General features: G+C 35.1%; 1 protein-coding gene across 21 annotated transcripts in view; it reads right to left on the bottom strand.

Moving 5' to 3' along the window:
- fut8 (fucosyltransferase 8) overlaps window positions 1-15,348 on the bottom strand; it is a 435,504-nt gene that overhangs the window by 173,013 nt on the left and 247,143 nt on the right. For 18 of the 21 annotated variants that reach the window (XM_015351257.2, XM_069192936.1, XM_069192939.1 and 15 more), the window contains one exon: window positions 4,684-5,133. In XM_015351257.2, coding sequence (XP_015206743.1) covers window positions 4,684-4,886 — 203 coding nt within the window. In that variant the 5' untranslated portion in view covers window positions 4,887-5,133. Of the gene's footprint in view, window positions 1-4,683; window positions 5,134-13,269; window positions 13,372-15,348 lie in introns of those variants that run through there. The other 3 variants (XM_015351247.2, XM_069192935.1, NM_001318911.1) reach the window with 2 other exon arrangements.

Genomic DNA, 15,348 nt, shown 5'->3' with positions numbered 1-15,348 from the left:
GTTGAAAAGGCACATAAAGATCTTTTCTTTCAAGCCACTGGTGGCACCTATTTTCCTTCCTGTCTCCAGCCTTATCTATCTCATTCATCTCTAACCAGCCCAACCATCAGAGATAAAGTGCTCTAGCAGGAACAGTCTGTCTATGGGGCTGATCCTAGGAACGATTTCATCAAAATTTAATGGGTGTTGCTTAATTATGTGTCATGGTGTGCAAAAAAAATTTTTAATGGATTCTGACACATCCTTTCATTATGGGGAAAGTTCTTATGGGAAAATTGGTTTTAATCACTTTTGCTCTTTTTCTAAACACACCAAAACATTCAGTGAGGCTAAAAAACAGAAAGCTTCAGGGCACATAAAATGCATCTTTTTAGCACATCACAATGAGAAATTTGATTTTGGTGAAGGCATGTTTAATTTTAGTTTTATTTTTTATTTTTTATTTTAAGTTTAATTTTAGTAAAGGCTTGTCTGTCTACCCAATGTGAACAATTACTGAGCCCAGAAGTATAATAATTATGTTACATAATAATAATTACATAATAATGGCCATCATGTCAGTCATGTGGATTAACATCAGAAATCTGGACTATTGAGGCTGCTAGATTACAGACGCAGCCATACAGATCCTATTTTGAGTTGTGGTATTCAGCTTTATATGGTCATACGCAAACATTTTTGCATTAATACCTATTGAATAATAATTGTTGCAGTATTAACTCATGTACATAGCAGTTATGCCGTATTCTAGCTTGTGTGTAATTATGCTTAAACAAAAAGCGAAGTTTACTAAAAATGCATTTTGGTAACAGATACTATTTAAATAAAGGATCTTTAGGAGGCGTTTTAATAAAGAGATGTTCAATCCACACACACAAAACCTCTAACTTGATTACATAAAACTGAAAACATCAAATAAAATATAATAAAAATATGAGATATGAGATAACAGAGATTCAGTTTCCCTGATGTTCTAATCTAGTTGGTGACACAGGAATCAAGTAGCGGGAAACTAAATCACAATTGCTTACCAATCTCCAATGGCTTCAATCTAACACTAATGTTTAGAAACCGATCATTTAAGACAGAATATATTATTATTAGTAATTCACTCTGGATAGCATTCTCAGTATGTTGAGGTGGTGGGCGTGGGGTGGATCTTTTGCTTTTACAGTATTTTTGTGTGTTTGTGTGAAAGGAAACATTAAATCTGTCTCCAACATCCAAATGTAACCGCAAGTCATTTTAGACTTAAATAGGAACATTAGGGAACAATTGCATTTTCTTACAAAATATTTAACTAGCATAATACATATTAGTTGTGTCAATATTTTTTAATTAAATTTTAATTAATTCTAAATATTTTAAATAAATATGCAATTCCATAGAAGTTTAAAGTTTCAACCTATCTTTCAAGCTACATTACAATGAGCAACCTCCTGCATTAAAAGACTGGTATTGTACTATTTTTAATGCAATCCTTACACATAAAAATGGAAAGTACCAGGAAATAGGAAAAAATAAATACTGTTTGTTTTTTAGGGGGACAATATAAGTTGACTAACCAGTCAGCAAATCTGCAAAACAACAATGTTACCATATCACAAATAAAGACTTAAGTAATATTTGAAAATATTTTTATTTGATAACTAAACACATTTTGAATACAATATCTCCATATTGTATTGGAATTGGAATTTTTTTCAGTACTGCAGTCCTTTTTTTAATTTAAACAGGTGAAAAAAGTTCTTCACTAATAAAATAATTGAATAGACGGATGGGATTTTAAAAACTTTTAAAGCAGGTTTTCTTTACTACTTTACCCTATAGCAAGGTTCTCAATTCTATACTATGATATGGTGAAGAACTTTTGCAAGTTTGTCCTTGCAAAAAACATTATGAGCCCTGCTTTTCACTGTTACTACCTAAACATGCTTTTATTCTCACAACCTGTATGTTTGATTTATTACAGATGACTACAAATCAGATACATTGTTAAATTAATGCATTTCTATTACATTGTATTCTATTATTCAAGCCAATTGCAATATTGATTCAAAAGGTGATTCCATTTATTTATAATTATAAATATACAATTTATTAATACAAGGTTATTACTACATTTAGAATTATATTATTTAATATTGAACATACTTTGATTAATTTGAAAATTAAAAAAATATATTAATATATCATCCATACTATTTGTAATATTATTACTATAGAGAGTCTTAGCCCCATTTGTTAAAGAAAGTACAGCCTGTGTAATGGCCAGGAATCTAACCCAGAAAATAATTCTACCACTTAACCACCAACGTGTCACTCTGATTGGATGACGGAATGTGTTGGAGAGTGTGAAATGTTTTTTTCTCTTTTTTTATGTAGTGCCACAAACCAAATAAAAAGCTATATTTTTATAGCGTGATAATTAAAATGACTGATGTTATAATTTCTTGTAGAACCAGAAAATATTTTGAAACTTGAAAATAAAACAATATTAATAAAAAACAGTGAATTAAAACTTTCATAAATTACTCAGAAATATACTAAAAACAACATATTATAAATAAACTGTGGCAAATGTAAGGTTTATGCACTTTAAACACAACCTCTTGTGCTCACTGAATTTTTAGGGAACTGATTAAAGTGAATCTTTACGGAACTGGGAGAAACCCAGAACGGCAGAACACAGACATTAACTGAACAGACTTTATTATTTTCTGAAACTGGTACATTTTCATACACTTCTGTTCTGCATTTCTATACCGTTCACATAAAAACAATAACAAAATGTGTAAGGGAAATGAATAAACACATTGTTCACTATATTCCCCTTCCAAGTATGGTAGCTCTGTTGTCCATTGACAAAAAAAAAAACACCAATGGGTCAATTTACATGATAAAGACACCTCATTTGGAGCAGGGGGAGGAAAATGCTCTCTCCTCTAATCTCACGGATTTTCTCTTTACCCATGTTATTTTTATTTATGTTAAGTTTGTTTTTATTTTAAGAGGAATATACTGTAGATTAAACATATATCAATCTATTGAAAAAATTAAATCACAAAAAATCATTATCTTTTTCTAACACAAAATTCACTTTTAAAATGAAAATTGTCATACATTTTAGCAAATTATATAATATTCCTTTTTTTGTGTAATGCAAACCAAACAAAATAGATGTAATTAAAATACTATTTATTTTAGACAAATAAATTTATACGGTAAGTATGATTGCTGACATGAAGGTAACACAGATTACATGAGAGTAACAGTGGACAACTGTAATTAATTATTTCATTTCAAATTGACTAATATCACTGAATTCTAAAACGTGTAAAAACAAATGTTCATATTTGGAGGGATGTGTAATGAAGAAGTTAATTGATCAAAGAAGGAACAGATAATTCCAAAATGACATGTGAGAAAGCCGATTAAAAACTACTTGGAAAAAAAAATATTGGAAAACTACATCTCCCAGAAATACAAGCTCCTTCTTCACCTTTGGTGGTTTTCCTACATTACTTGTCTTGCCTCTTCAGGTATATGTTATTTATTATTTTTTATGTAAACCTTGCCAGTGTTATGGGAAATGTAGTTAAAACGTTACATTGAATCATTCCAAAATTAACTACAGCAAGTGACCGAGTTAAAGAATTTGATGCAGAAAATGGTTATGAAGAAAGTGGAATACTGTTGGCTACTTTATTTTTTTTTATTTTTAGCTACTTCTACCAGCTATATATATATAAATATTATACGAATGCATCAATATCAATAATGTTATTTTTCAGTTACTTCTATTTTCAGTTACCAAGAATTCTCTTTGATTAAACAATTTCATATTAATATTCCATATTAAGTAGACTTTAAGAAAAGTAAAACAGATGACACTGTTTCACTAAAATCTAATATATCACAAATGCAAATCTCCCTATCCATCTTCTTTGGGCAGTGAAGCACTAAATTCGCCATGCCGAAACTTTGCTTACCACTTACGAACGTTTTGGTGCACATTCTAAATGGCTGCATAGATAGTATTTAAATAAAGGATCTTTAGGAGGAGTTTTAATAAGGAGATGTCCAGTCCACACACACATAATCTCTAAGTTTATTACAAATGTATTACCTCAAAGTTTTGGCGCACATTCTAGGTGGTGGGTGGCATCTCTACATGTAGAACAATATGTGTGACCTTCCCATATTTTGCATCATTCTCATGAGTAGATAGAACTGCCATCACCATCAAACCAACAAGACCTACTGAATGGCATTCTCTTGTTTTCTTAGTTAACAAAGTTAATAATGGAAATTCAGTAAATTTACCAGGGCAAAAATTTAGGACTTCAGACTTTTCTGTCATTTTCCAATGTTTTCTGCACTGCACCTGACTACCCTTTACAAAGAACCAGGCTGTGACAGTTGATGTCTAGCAGGTTAAATCCAAACCTTCTGCTTCATTGTTTGTACCTCACAAAAACTTTCAAATGACCTTCTTGATCTGTACTCTAAGGATAATCATTAGCCTAGCATGTATTTCCAATTTCAGAAGCTAATCTCTACACAGGGAGGATACTTTAAAAGTCTTATTTCTCATTAAAAGGTACCCAATTGCTCACATATAAGTTTAATAAAGGGACTTTACAACCACTAGGCCCTGAAAAAGCAAAGCTAAACTTTTACCTTAAAGATTCAGCCATTCTGCGGAGGTCCTCGTTCTGTTGTTTCAAGCGCTCTAGCTTGGCCAGGATTTTGGACAGCTCTCTGCTGGAACGGTCGGGGTGATCATTGTCTCTGACTAGGTGGCCTCCAATATAGAAGAGCAGGGTCCCCCAGGCCAAAAGGATAAGCATGATCCAGCGCCACGAACCTGTCCATGGCCGCATCTTCGCTTCACCGGTGTGTTGTCAGCACTTGTGTTGCCGCCTCACAATCCCATACAGTGCATCTTCAACAGCAGAGGGGGAGGAAGTGGGGGGTCTGGGGTGGGGCAAGGGATCAAGGGAGGGAGGGGGGTAAAGGTTCTCTCGTGTCTTTCCTTCCCTTCCACTTCACCGCATTGTCTACAGAGATCCCGCTCTGTCCCCTCCTTGGACTCCAAGTAGGATATTCAATTACTTTCAGCACTCTCTCCTGAAACCAAAATAAAAAAAGAGAATGCTAATTAGATTAACCATGTTACTTGGAGATAATGGCAGATATTTAACAGAAATTATAGAGCTCCAATGGAGAAGAAATGGTCAGCTAAAAACTGCTCATCATATGATGGAAAGCCTGAGAACCAGTCTTTCTCCTCCCACCCGGATAGATTCTCTCAGCGCTTAACAAAAAGTACAAAAAAAGAACAAAAAAAGATTAAATGAGCTACAAGTCTTTCTGCTCACTAGTAGAACATGTAAGATGGTACTGGTGATTCAAAGAACTTGATAAACTTAATTCTTAATTCTGTCCCACCTTCAGAAAATACAGCTCTGCCTCCTTGGGCTAGAATCTCCAGGGTGAAGGGAATACATTCAGCTTTCCATTGACAATGTGGAACATGTGAACAAGTGTTTTTACCAAAGGCACACCATTCCTAACTACTTTTCTGGCAGAGGGGTTTCGTTGTGCTCCTGATTAGTTCCTGTTTAATTAATTAATGCAATGTGAATATTGAAGGAATCATAATAAAGTCCCAATGTAATAACAAATTATACATAACAACGATCTATAATTTCACATATCCTAAGAGGGCTATGTAAAAGTCTAGAATACCTATCATATTATCAATTGTACATTTACATATATTTCACACTATGAAAACCTAACAAAAATGTAGTGACATTTCATTTAGTAGTCATTTAAGTAATGTTTGTTTCACTGCATCATACAAACAAATGGCAGCTGTTCGTCTCAAAAAACAGATTTGATTGATTTTGATACAAATTTACTCTGTCCCCTATGTTCTGTTTATAATATGACGGAAGAAACCAGAGCAGGTGGGAATGTAAGCAGCCACAGCCACTGAGAGTGAAATCTGGAAGAAACATTTGTCTTTCTGGGGGGATGGAGCTCTTCTGAAAGTTCTTCCTTCTTTATGTGAGCTCATATCACAAGCTCTACAGTTCTGTGAGTGTAATGCTGCTGTGTTATGCATCATAATGAAATCAAGTGCAAAGTGGTTAGATATCCAGCAAGGTTAGAAATAGCAAGAACTTGTCTTAATTGGACACTTATTGCGATTAGAGACCTGGAACTGAACGGACGATAACCAACCTCTTCTTACTTTTGACCCAATTATTGGCAGGATTTCAATTAAATCAATTAGGTCAGTCTTTTTATATAATTTTTTTTTATCTTTTTAGTTTGATATCAGAGTTTTTAGGAACAAAAGTTCTAATAGGATGAGGGTATATTACAGATGCAGCCATTCAAAGTGCGCGGTACAGACACGTACCGGAGGTAATTGGCTACGGCGTCGCACATTGTGAAGCTTGATGACGCGCGGTACCGCGGTACGTGATTGGTTGACCGACAGGGGCACTCGTGGTCCGTCGGTCTGTCGTAGAAAGATTTAGAGTAAACGTCTTTACTGTGCCCGTTGTAGTATTGAATATTCATATGGAATTTTACCACTGAAGGGAAATCTTAGTAGAGGAGCATAAAAAGAATAGGAGCATTCTGTAACGCGTGTGAAGGCCATAAACGAAATTAATTTTGGAACTTAAACATACAGTATATGGCTGGTCTCGGTACTTTAAAGAAAACATACACACCAGTATTCCATTTCTCCCTAAACATTTTAAGCATCGAAGTCTTTAACTAACGTGATACCGGAGTCAACAAGCATACTTTTAGAATTCGATTAAAAGGGAATATAATATGGAATCGCTTATCTAAAGAAATTAATAACGATATAATTATATTCATGTACAGCAACACAAGAATAGTACACGCTGTACATTGTCTGTTGATAATGTTTCTGTAGTGCTTTTTCAGCACTCTGTATGTGACCTTGCCGGTGGCGCTGTGGGTTAGGTTCCTGACTCCCATGTCACACGGTCTGCGATCGAATCCCACTGTGGAACCATGACTTTTTTTTTACCAAACATTTATTTGAAAAAATGAAACGTTTCCCTTGGTCAGAGATTAAATAAAACCTCACTCGCACCAAACAAATTTATATTTCTAAATATCACAACATGATCGAATTTAAGTCATTTTAATAACAATGAATAGTCACATAGGCATTACAATATAAACATTTATATTGATTTAAATCGCAAACGCGGGTTTAAATATATGTGTTTTTGATTCACAATCAGACAAATACAACATAAATTGATATCTTTGTCTTCTAAGTATCTTAATAAACTTTCAGCATAGCTTTCTCCCCGTTTAGATTTATTTTTCTTGGGATCTTGGGATCAAACGTGGAAAGATTAGATTGTAATCGTTTTTATTTTTTAAATACATTGCGGACTTAAAGCAAGTTAAAGCCTTGATTTTATATATCACCTTTAAAAGCAAAGTAAATACCCAACACCGATTGTACCCATCTGTCATGCTAATAAAGCACCTTGAATTGAACTGAATTGACGGATAGACATGCAAATAAGATACACTCCACAGACATTCACAACAGCGACATATCATAAAACGTTTGCACATATAGTTAAGTTATTACTTGGTTTTCAAAGTGCAATGAAATACAATATTGTTGTTGTTGCTGTTATTGTTGTTTTTATCCTGTAAAGCGTTTTGAGAAGCCACCTTTAAAGGCGATATATAAAAGCGCTGATTCTTATGGAATGTGTTACGCCGGGGATTCAAACAAAATTTTTTTAGCGCGTTTTATTTATTTATTTTAATTGCGTATCTAAGGAAATAGCAGTATAACTTTGTTCATGCACAAACAGTGGCATGTTACATTATTAATTTGGGTGTCTCCTCTTCCCAGAAAGCTCTAAATTGCATTTTGAGTGCGGTTTTTGACTTTTTCTAAATTGCAACCCATAGATAAAGCTGATATAGTTTAGACTTATTTTAAACTGTATTACAGCAGCACAATGGACAATGCAACATAAATTGCAAAAATGTACTTGGAATCTGTCCAAGCCCTACTTTGTCAGGCATTTTTTTTTTACTGCAACGGACATAAAAAGCCCCTTGCTTTTAACAGAGCGTTTCATAATGTCTAACTACGAAAATTATTTAAACTGCGACACTTATCATTCCTTCCATTCCATTCCATTATCAGTCTTCCATTTTTCTCTAAACATTTTAAGCATGAAAGTTTTATGAAAAGGTACCCAAATATGCGATTGCTGTATGGAATGAATTTTAATTTAAAAAAATTATTATAAACACGATTATATATTAACACGAAAAAGCTGTTTACATCTTCCGCCTGAGAACAGTCACCCGTTGCTACCCAACACAGAAACACAGCCACTAACTAGCAAAGAGAGGACATTAGCTAGCCAATATGATAAAGAAATAAATGATTATTTTACTCCTGCCTTTACACCTAAAGAAGACTATATTAAATTTCTTTGCGCGGTCCATTGTGCAATTAACCCTTGTATGCACTGTCCTTAAGGTGATATCACATAAAGGTGATATGTAAAATAATGTTATTATTGTTATAGAGAAACATGATCAGATTTTCCCCAGTTCAGAAAAAAAATATCTAAAGTATACTAGTTTGTCACTAGTATACTTTTAATACAGTCTTTGCTGTGCTCTAAAGGATCCTTGTGATATTTCGAGCTCTGGTTGAATGATAAGTGTCGCAGTTTAAATAAATTTCGTAGTTGGCAATTATGAAACGCTCTGTTAAAAGCAAGGGAGTTTTTATGTCTGTTGCAGTTTTTTTAAACTGAATCAGCGCTGAACTTGTTTGAATTGACTGAGCTCCGTTCTGTACCACACAATGTCTGTTTTTTTTGTGCTGTCTTTTGACAAAACAAGGCTCACCAGATAATGTGAAACCTGTTTTTCTAGCTTTTAAAGTCGTGCGATGTGTAAGCGGGAACACATCATTATATCTTACATATGAAAAATACATAATATAGCTACCAAACAAACACAAACGTGTTTTTAATAAGATGCTTTTATTCGTTCATAATCCGACGATTTCAGGAAGACTAATGGAGGTCTGGCTTTTTTTCTGGAAAACCATAACTCTGGTCTTGTCCAGATTGACTGTCAGTGCTCAGGTCTGACAGGGCTGCTCCAGCATCTGTAGCTGCGAGAAAGCAACCTATTAAAGGGACATAGGAGTTTATATTGCTGGAGTAGCTTTTAAAAACACCAACAAAATGTTAGAGCACATAGTGCATAGAATTTACAGTACATGCACAAAAGAAGTAAGGTTAAAGTTACAAAATGCACTTGTAAAATCTTATTGAGAATATCATATACGATTTTATGATCAGTGCACTATAAAAAGGACATTGCTGCACAACACAGAGTTAAAAAAACAGCAACAAGAATAATTCTATGTTTAAAAGGGAATGTCATACACGGATAGGATAAAAGAACCAAATTCTTTCAATCTTGAACAGAGGAGATTATGATGGGACTTGATATACATATTTTAAACCTAGAAAGGTATTGAAAACATTAAACCAATAGATTACTCTCAAACTCAGCAGTGGAACAAGCACGCATCGACAAAACTAGATTATACAAGTAACAGCTGAACATTTTATGTCTAGAAGGAACCTTGACAATTTTTTAAAATAATTATAATTTTAATAATAAAAGAGCATGATTTCTTTTTCATAATTACCATTAACTGTCAAGAGAGGGACTTCACTACAAAGTACTTCAGTAACTTCAGTGACATACTGTACCCTTATATACACAAACCACTAATTCAACCCATGTGAAAATGTGCAACCTTACAAATTAAACCCATGTGAGAAGGCATACTGTTCAATTATTCAATACTACAAATGGTATGCTTAACCCAGGTGAACTATTTAGCTTCCTAAACTATCGAGTCCTAGTATATGGGCTCTTGTGCCACACCCATGGAAATATAACACAATCTGAACCTTTTGGACTAAGCCCTTTCAGGACAGTATCTACACAGACTTCATCTCAGGACTTTCTTAAAGGAAGTACATATTTAACAATATTTGATAAAATACTGAGAATTATTTGAACATATTTGCACTATACTTATATTAAATTGTTTGTTCAAACATATTAGAACATAAAAAGGGTTAAATGAGTGGAAGCCATTCATCACATATAACCCATTTCATAGTAATAATAATAATAATAATAATTGCTTACACTTATATAGCGCTTTTCTGGACACTTCACTCAAATTCCTTTACAGGTAATGGGGACTCCCCTCCATCACCACCAATGTGCAACATCCACCTGGATGATGTGACGGCAGCCATAGTGCGCCGGAACGCTCACCACACATCAGCTATCAGTGGGGAGGTGAGCAAAGTAATGAAGCCAATTCATCGATGGGGATTATTCGGAGGTCATGATTGGTAAGGGCCAATGGGAAATTTGGCCAGGACACCGGGGTAACACCCCTATTCTTTTCGAGAAATGCCTTGGGATTTTTAATGACCACAGAGAGTCAGGACCTCGGTTTAACGTCTTATCTGAAGGATGGCGCCTGTTTACAGTATAGTGTCCCCATAACTATACTGGGGCATTAGGACCCACATGGACAACAGGGTGAGCGCTGTAGCTAGTTGAGCACCTCATCAGACCTCATCCAGCATTTCATGAAATAATCCAGGGTGTTTTCTTCAACAACTGGGTTGTTTGTTCCAAACTCCCACAACATTGAAACAAACAACTGAAATAAAAATAACTACAGTACACTGTGTTGAAATCTCTTCAGAGTTTATGTTCCTCCAGAAGAATTCAGTCATTTAGTAATGTATTTCATAGATGCTTCTTCACTTAATATGAAGGACAAGATGAATGATCAGGTTTACATAGGTATAGCATGGCATTACATAGGTATGGCATTCTTATTTGTCAATCAATCTGGCAAGAAAAAAAGAAAACTTAAAAAAAACACTTAAAATCAAAATATCAGTAAATCAATAACCCAGTGGGTAATCTGTAATAGAAGATAGAAGATTTATCTTTCATTCTGAGAGACTCTAGGGCAATCCTGTAGAGTTGGCATCCTGGGTGCCAAGTATATTTAGAAAAATCCTAATTCCCTGCAGCAAAAACAATTTTGTGGACTGCCAGTTAACCAGTACTGGCAAATAGAATCTACCCATATGAAACAGATTTGTGATATTAGGGGGAAAAAGGAGGAGGAATACATAAATCTTTGTTGTTGACAGAGACAAATGGAGCAGAGTTTTCTGTTTTACTGTGTTAAGACATTAGTGATGACACAGATAGGGAAAGTGATTTTTGTGCAGTTGCCTACAGTGTGACCTGACTGCAAGGATACATCATGCGTTCAACATCTAGCCTTTTGATGTATATATTAAAAAGCCCCTTGTATACCATGATCAAAGTTAACCGCTGTACATCTGCTGCAAGTTTTTTTTTCTATGGTTTTCCAAGCATTGCACACTGTTTTCTTTACTTTGCCACAGTTTCGTACATGACTTTATATACTTTCCCTGAGTGTATCAGAATTTCCCTGGGTTTTACTGTGCTTACGCTATGGTATATATGTATACACTGTATAATAATATATATAGTGGATATTTTAATATGGGTCACAACTTTACAGGTGTAGGATTGCCATAGGTATAAAAATTGAGCAGAGATTAGAAAAGCTAATTGCGTTTTTCACTGAACATTGTTAATAAGACTTAAACATTAACTTAGTAACTGGTCTGCCATATTCTTTTCTCTCCTGAGATAAGAAGAATTCTTCTTTTCTTCTGAAAAGTCTCATGCTGCACATATTTAACAATATATTTTATCTGATTTGATTTTAGAATATTGCAGAATATGACTGTGCTGTAACTATGGCATCTGTTGTAGCCTTGTAATTTTCCCCAATTAAAGCAGTTTGTACTCAAAGTTTAAGCTATGCAACACTCTGAGTTTTTATTTAAACAATCTCTCTACCCTCTCATTTTAGCCTATGACACTCATGCACTTAAACTGCTAATTACTAAGACTTTGAGTGTTTATAATTGCCAGTAGAACTGACTGTAGGTTTGCAGAATTAATTTCTAACTAGCTTCCAAATGTCTGGATACTTTACTGCTGAAATTATCTACATAATAAGGCACTTCCAAATTAAAAAGGTTGTCCCTCATTTTGCAAACATTACAATCTGCAATGGCTTGATTAATTCATGTTTTAATTATGCAAATGTAGTGTTTTGTTTCCACAAGTGTGATCATTTCATGCTGCACATTCTCAGGTAAAACAACTGGAATTTAATTACATTGACAACAAAATTTCCATACTACAGTCCTGTTGTGAAATAAATATAAAATGTGCATAATTTAGTGATTTGTCAAACAAAACTGCAACTACTGCAACACTGTACAACTGCAATAAATATTTTTACCAGTATGTCATAACAGAGCAACTACAGTGAAAACAGCAATACAAACTGTCCATTATTTTTGTAAGCATTATTTCAGCTAGGGCCAAAATGAACTAAGCTCTTATTATCATAATGTTTAATATGTTTAATATTTCTTTATTAGCCCTATACAATTTCTTGCATTAGGAATTCGTCTTTTCGCATTCCCCAGACACACAGACAGGGAGAAGCTTGGGGTCAGAGCGCAGGGTCTGCCATTGTACGGCGCCCCTGGAGCAGTTAGGGTTAAGGGCCTTGCTCAGGGGCCCAATGGAGTAGGATTCCTCTGCCGGCCGCGGGATTTGAACCAGCAACCTTCCAGTCACAGGCGCATATCCTTAACCACAGAGCCACCGCTCCGCCATAGCTTTTAGAACTGCAAGTGCAGTTAACACTGTTGTACTACTGTATATAAGCATATTTACTACTGTGTATTCTAAAATGGTGCTTCTTCAAAATATTCTCTCCAGACATTTTTTTCCCTTATTCCCTAAGAGATTCAACTGCATCTCTTTGTGGAATTGTTTATTGTTGAAATCATATATATATACACAACAGTAACAAAAATTTGGAATAAAACATGGATGTGACAGAAATACAGTATATTACAATCTTTGTGTTTCACTTCACTTGTCAGATGATACACAATACATAATTATGACTTTATACATATGTTTCAGTAGGAACATGTGTTACAGATGCAGTCATTCAAAGTGCACGGCACAGACACGTACCGGAGGTAATTGGCTACAGCCTCGCGCATCATGAGTCTAGTCTCACAGAGCTTCAACAGCTTCAACCACTGGCAAGGTCACATCAGGAGTGTTGAAAAAGCCCTACAGAAACATGATCAACAGACAATGTGCAGCGTGTACTATTCTTGTGTTGCGATTACATGAATATAATTATATCGTTATTAATTTCTTTAGATAAGCGATTCCATATTGTATTCCCTTTTAATCAAATTCTAAAAGTATGCTTGTTGACTCCGGTATCATGTTAGTTAAAGACTTCGATGCTTAAAATGTTTAGGGAGAAATGGAATACTGGTGTGTATTTTTTCTTTAAAGTACCGAGACCAGCCATATACTGTATGTTTATGTTCCAAAATTAATATTGTTTATGGCCTTCACACGCATTACAGTATGCTCCTATTCTTTTTATGCTCAGCTACTAAGATTTCCCTTCAGTGGTAAAATTCCATATAAATATTCAATACTTAAACGGGCACAGTAAAGACATTAAATATACATAAACATACTGTATACAGTACAGTTTGCATACAGTAATATGTTTATGTATCTCTTTTATGAGCATGCAAAAGGCACGGTGAATCGGAGATTCTCAAAAATTACTGTACTTTGCATGATTGGAAACAAATGCGTGATTGCGAAATGCTGTGGTGTTACTTTTACAAAAAATTCCTGATACTATTATTTTACTTGCGGTACCATGTGGTATTATGAGGTACTATACGAGAATTTACGGTAACTCGCAGTAGGCTGCGTCAAGCGCACCGCAAAATAATGCGGTATCGCCTGCTTGTTTTGAATGGCTGCATCTGTATAACTAACAACCCAAAGGAATCACACACCTAGAGACATGACCATTTTCTCCAGGTGCACATTTCCAAATCTCTTGCAAACAATACCTTAATTTCCATGCACTCATGGGCTCTACAGAGTTTCGGTTTTGCACATAATTATTAAAGATACTTTCATGATGTAATGATGAAAGATATAAGATGTGAAAAAGGGGTTAACTGTTTTTTTTCTGCACACAGACTTCGTGTAACACAAGACATTCCATGCTTGGGCACCTTTGAGTTATGGCGGGATGGGAGTTAATTGATATGAAATTCCAAGTGCAAGATAACCCCCCCCCCCCCCCAACTAAGGAAAGATAAAACCGACCATCAAAAATCTTCAAGGTCTTAGTGCCAAGGAGAACCGGACTTCAGTGGATTGGGATCCTATGCGAGGCACTTCTGATTTCGAAGGTTAAGAGTTGAGACGGGAGGCAAAGACGTGGTCGGTACAAGAGCTGGGGTCCAAAATCTGGGAAGGAGTCAGGGGAACGCAAGTACCAAATCGGGAGGCGAAGACATTGTTGAAGGGAAGTGTTGAGTCGAAATTCCGGGAGTCTAATTACTAGTTTAGCGGGATAACAAATGTACGAATACGCAGCTCAGGGAGGAGACCTCAATCGTGAGCAAGGAAAGGAAGACTAGTGAGGGTTTAAATAGTGCTGAGAAGATTGGTGCGTGTACGTTTAAGGAGAGAAGAGCTCGTGGGAATGTGGGATTGCTTACATGCCCGAGTGCAATTCCTGAATTGTAATGTCCAAACATAGGTGGCCCCCCATTACTATGGTAACAATTTGCATCAGAAGTGGGTGAAATTTGCTATATAAACTGGAGGTTTTGTACTTATATTTCAAACAATACTTTGGACTTATTGGTCCTTGCATGCAATAAACTCAGTTGTTCAAACTTAATCTCGGGTTCTAGTTCTTATTTGTCTGTTACTACAAATATAAGAAACAAATACTGGTATTTTTAATAGATGATTTTCTATTACAGTAAATATTCCTTGTCCCTGTATATATGGAATAGTAGTATTCACCAGTAAAAAAAGATTTGCAATCTAAGAGGTGACAGAGCTTTACTTCTTTAGTTCCTGAGGCTGGACCCAACCAACTGTTATTTCACTATAAGGTTATTTCTCATTTGTTTCTGGAATCTAGGATACTTTTAAGAAATTTAAACAAAAAAACAAATTTCTGCTGTTCAGCCTGGTTTAATTGAATGCATC

Source organism: Lepisosteus oculatus, chromosome 8 (assembly GCF_040954835.1).
Source record: "Lepisosteus oculatus isolate fLepOcu1 chromosome 8, fLepOcu1.hap2, whole genome shotgun sequence".
NCBI lineage: Eukaryota > Metazoa > Chordata > Actinopteri > Semionotiformes > Lepisosteidae > Lepisosteus > Lepisosteus oculatus.
Note: the sequence above shows the minus strand (reverse complement) of the source record. Positions and strands in the feature narration are given on the sequence as shown.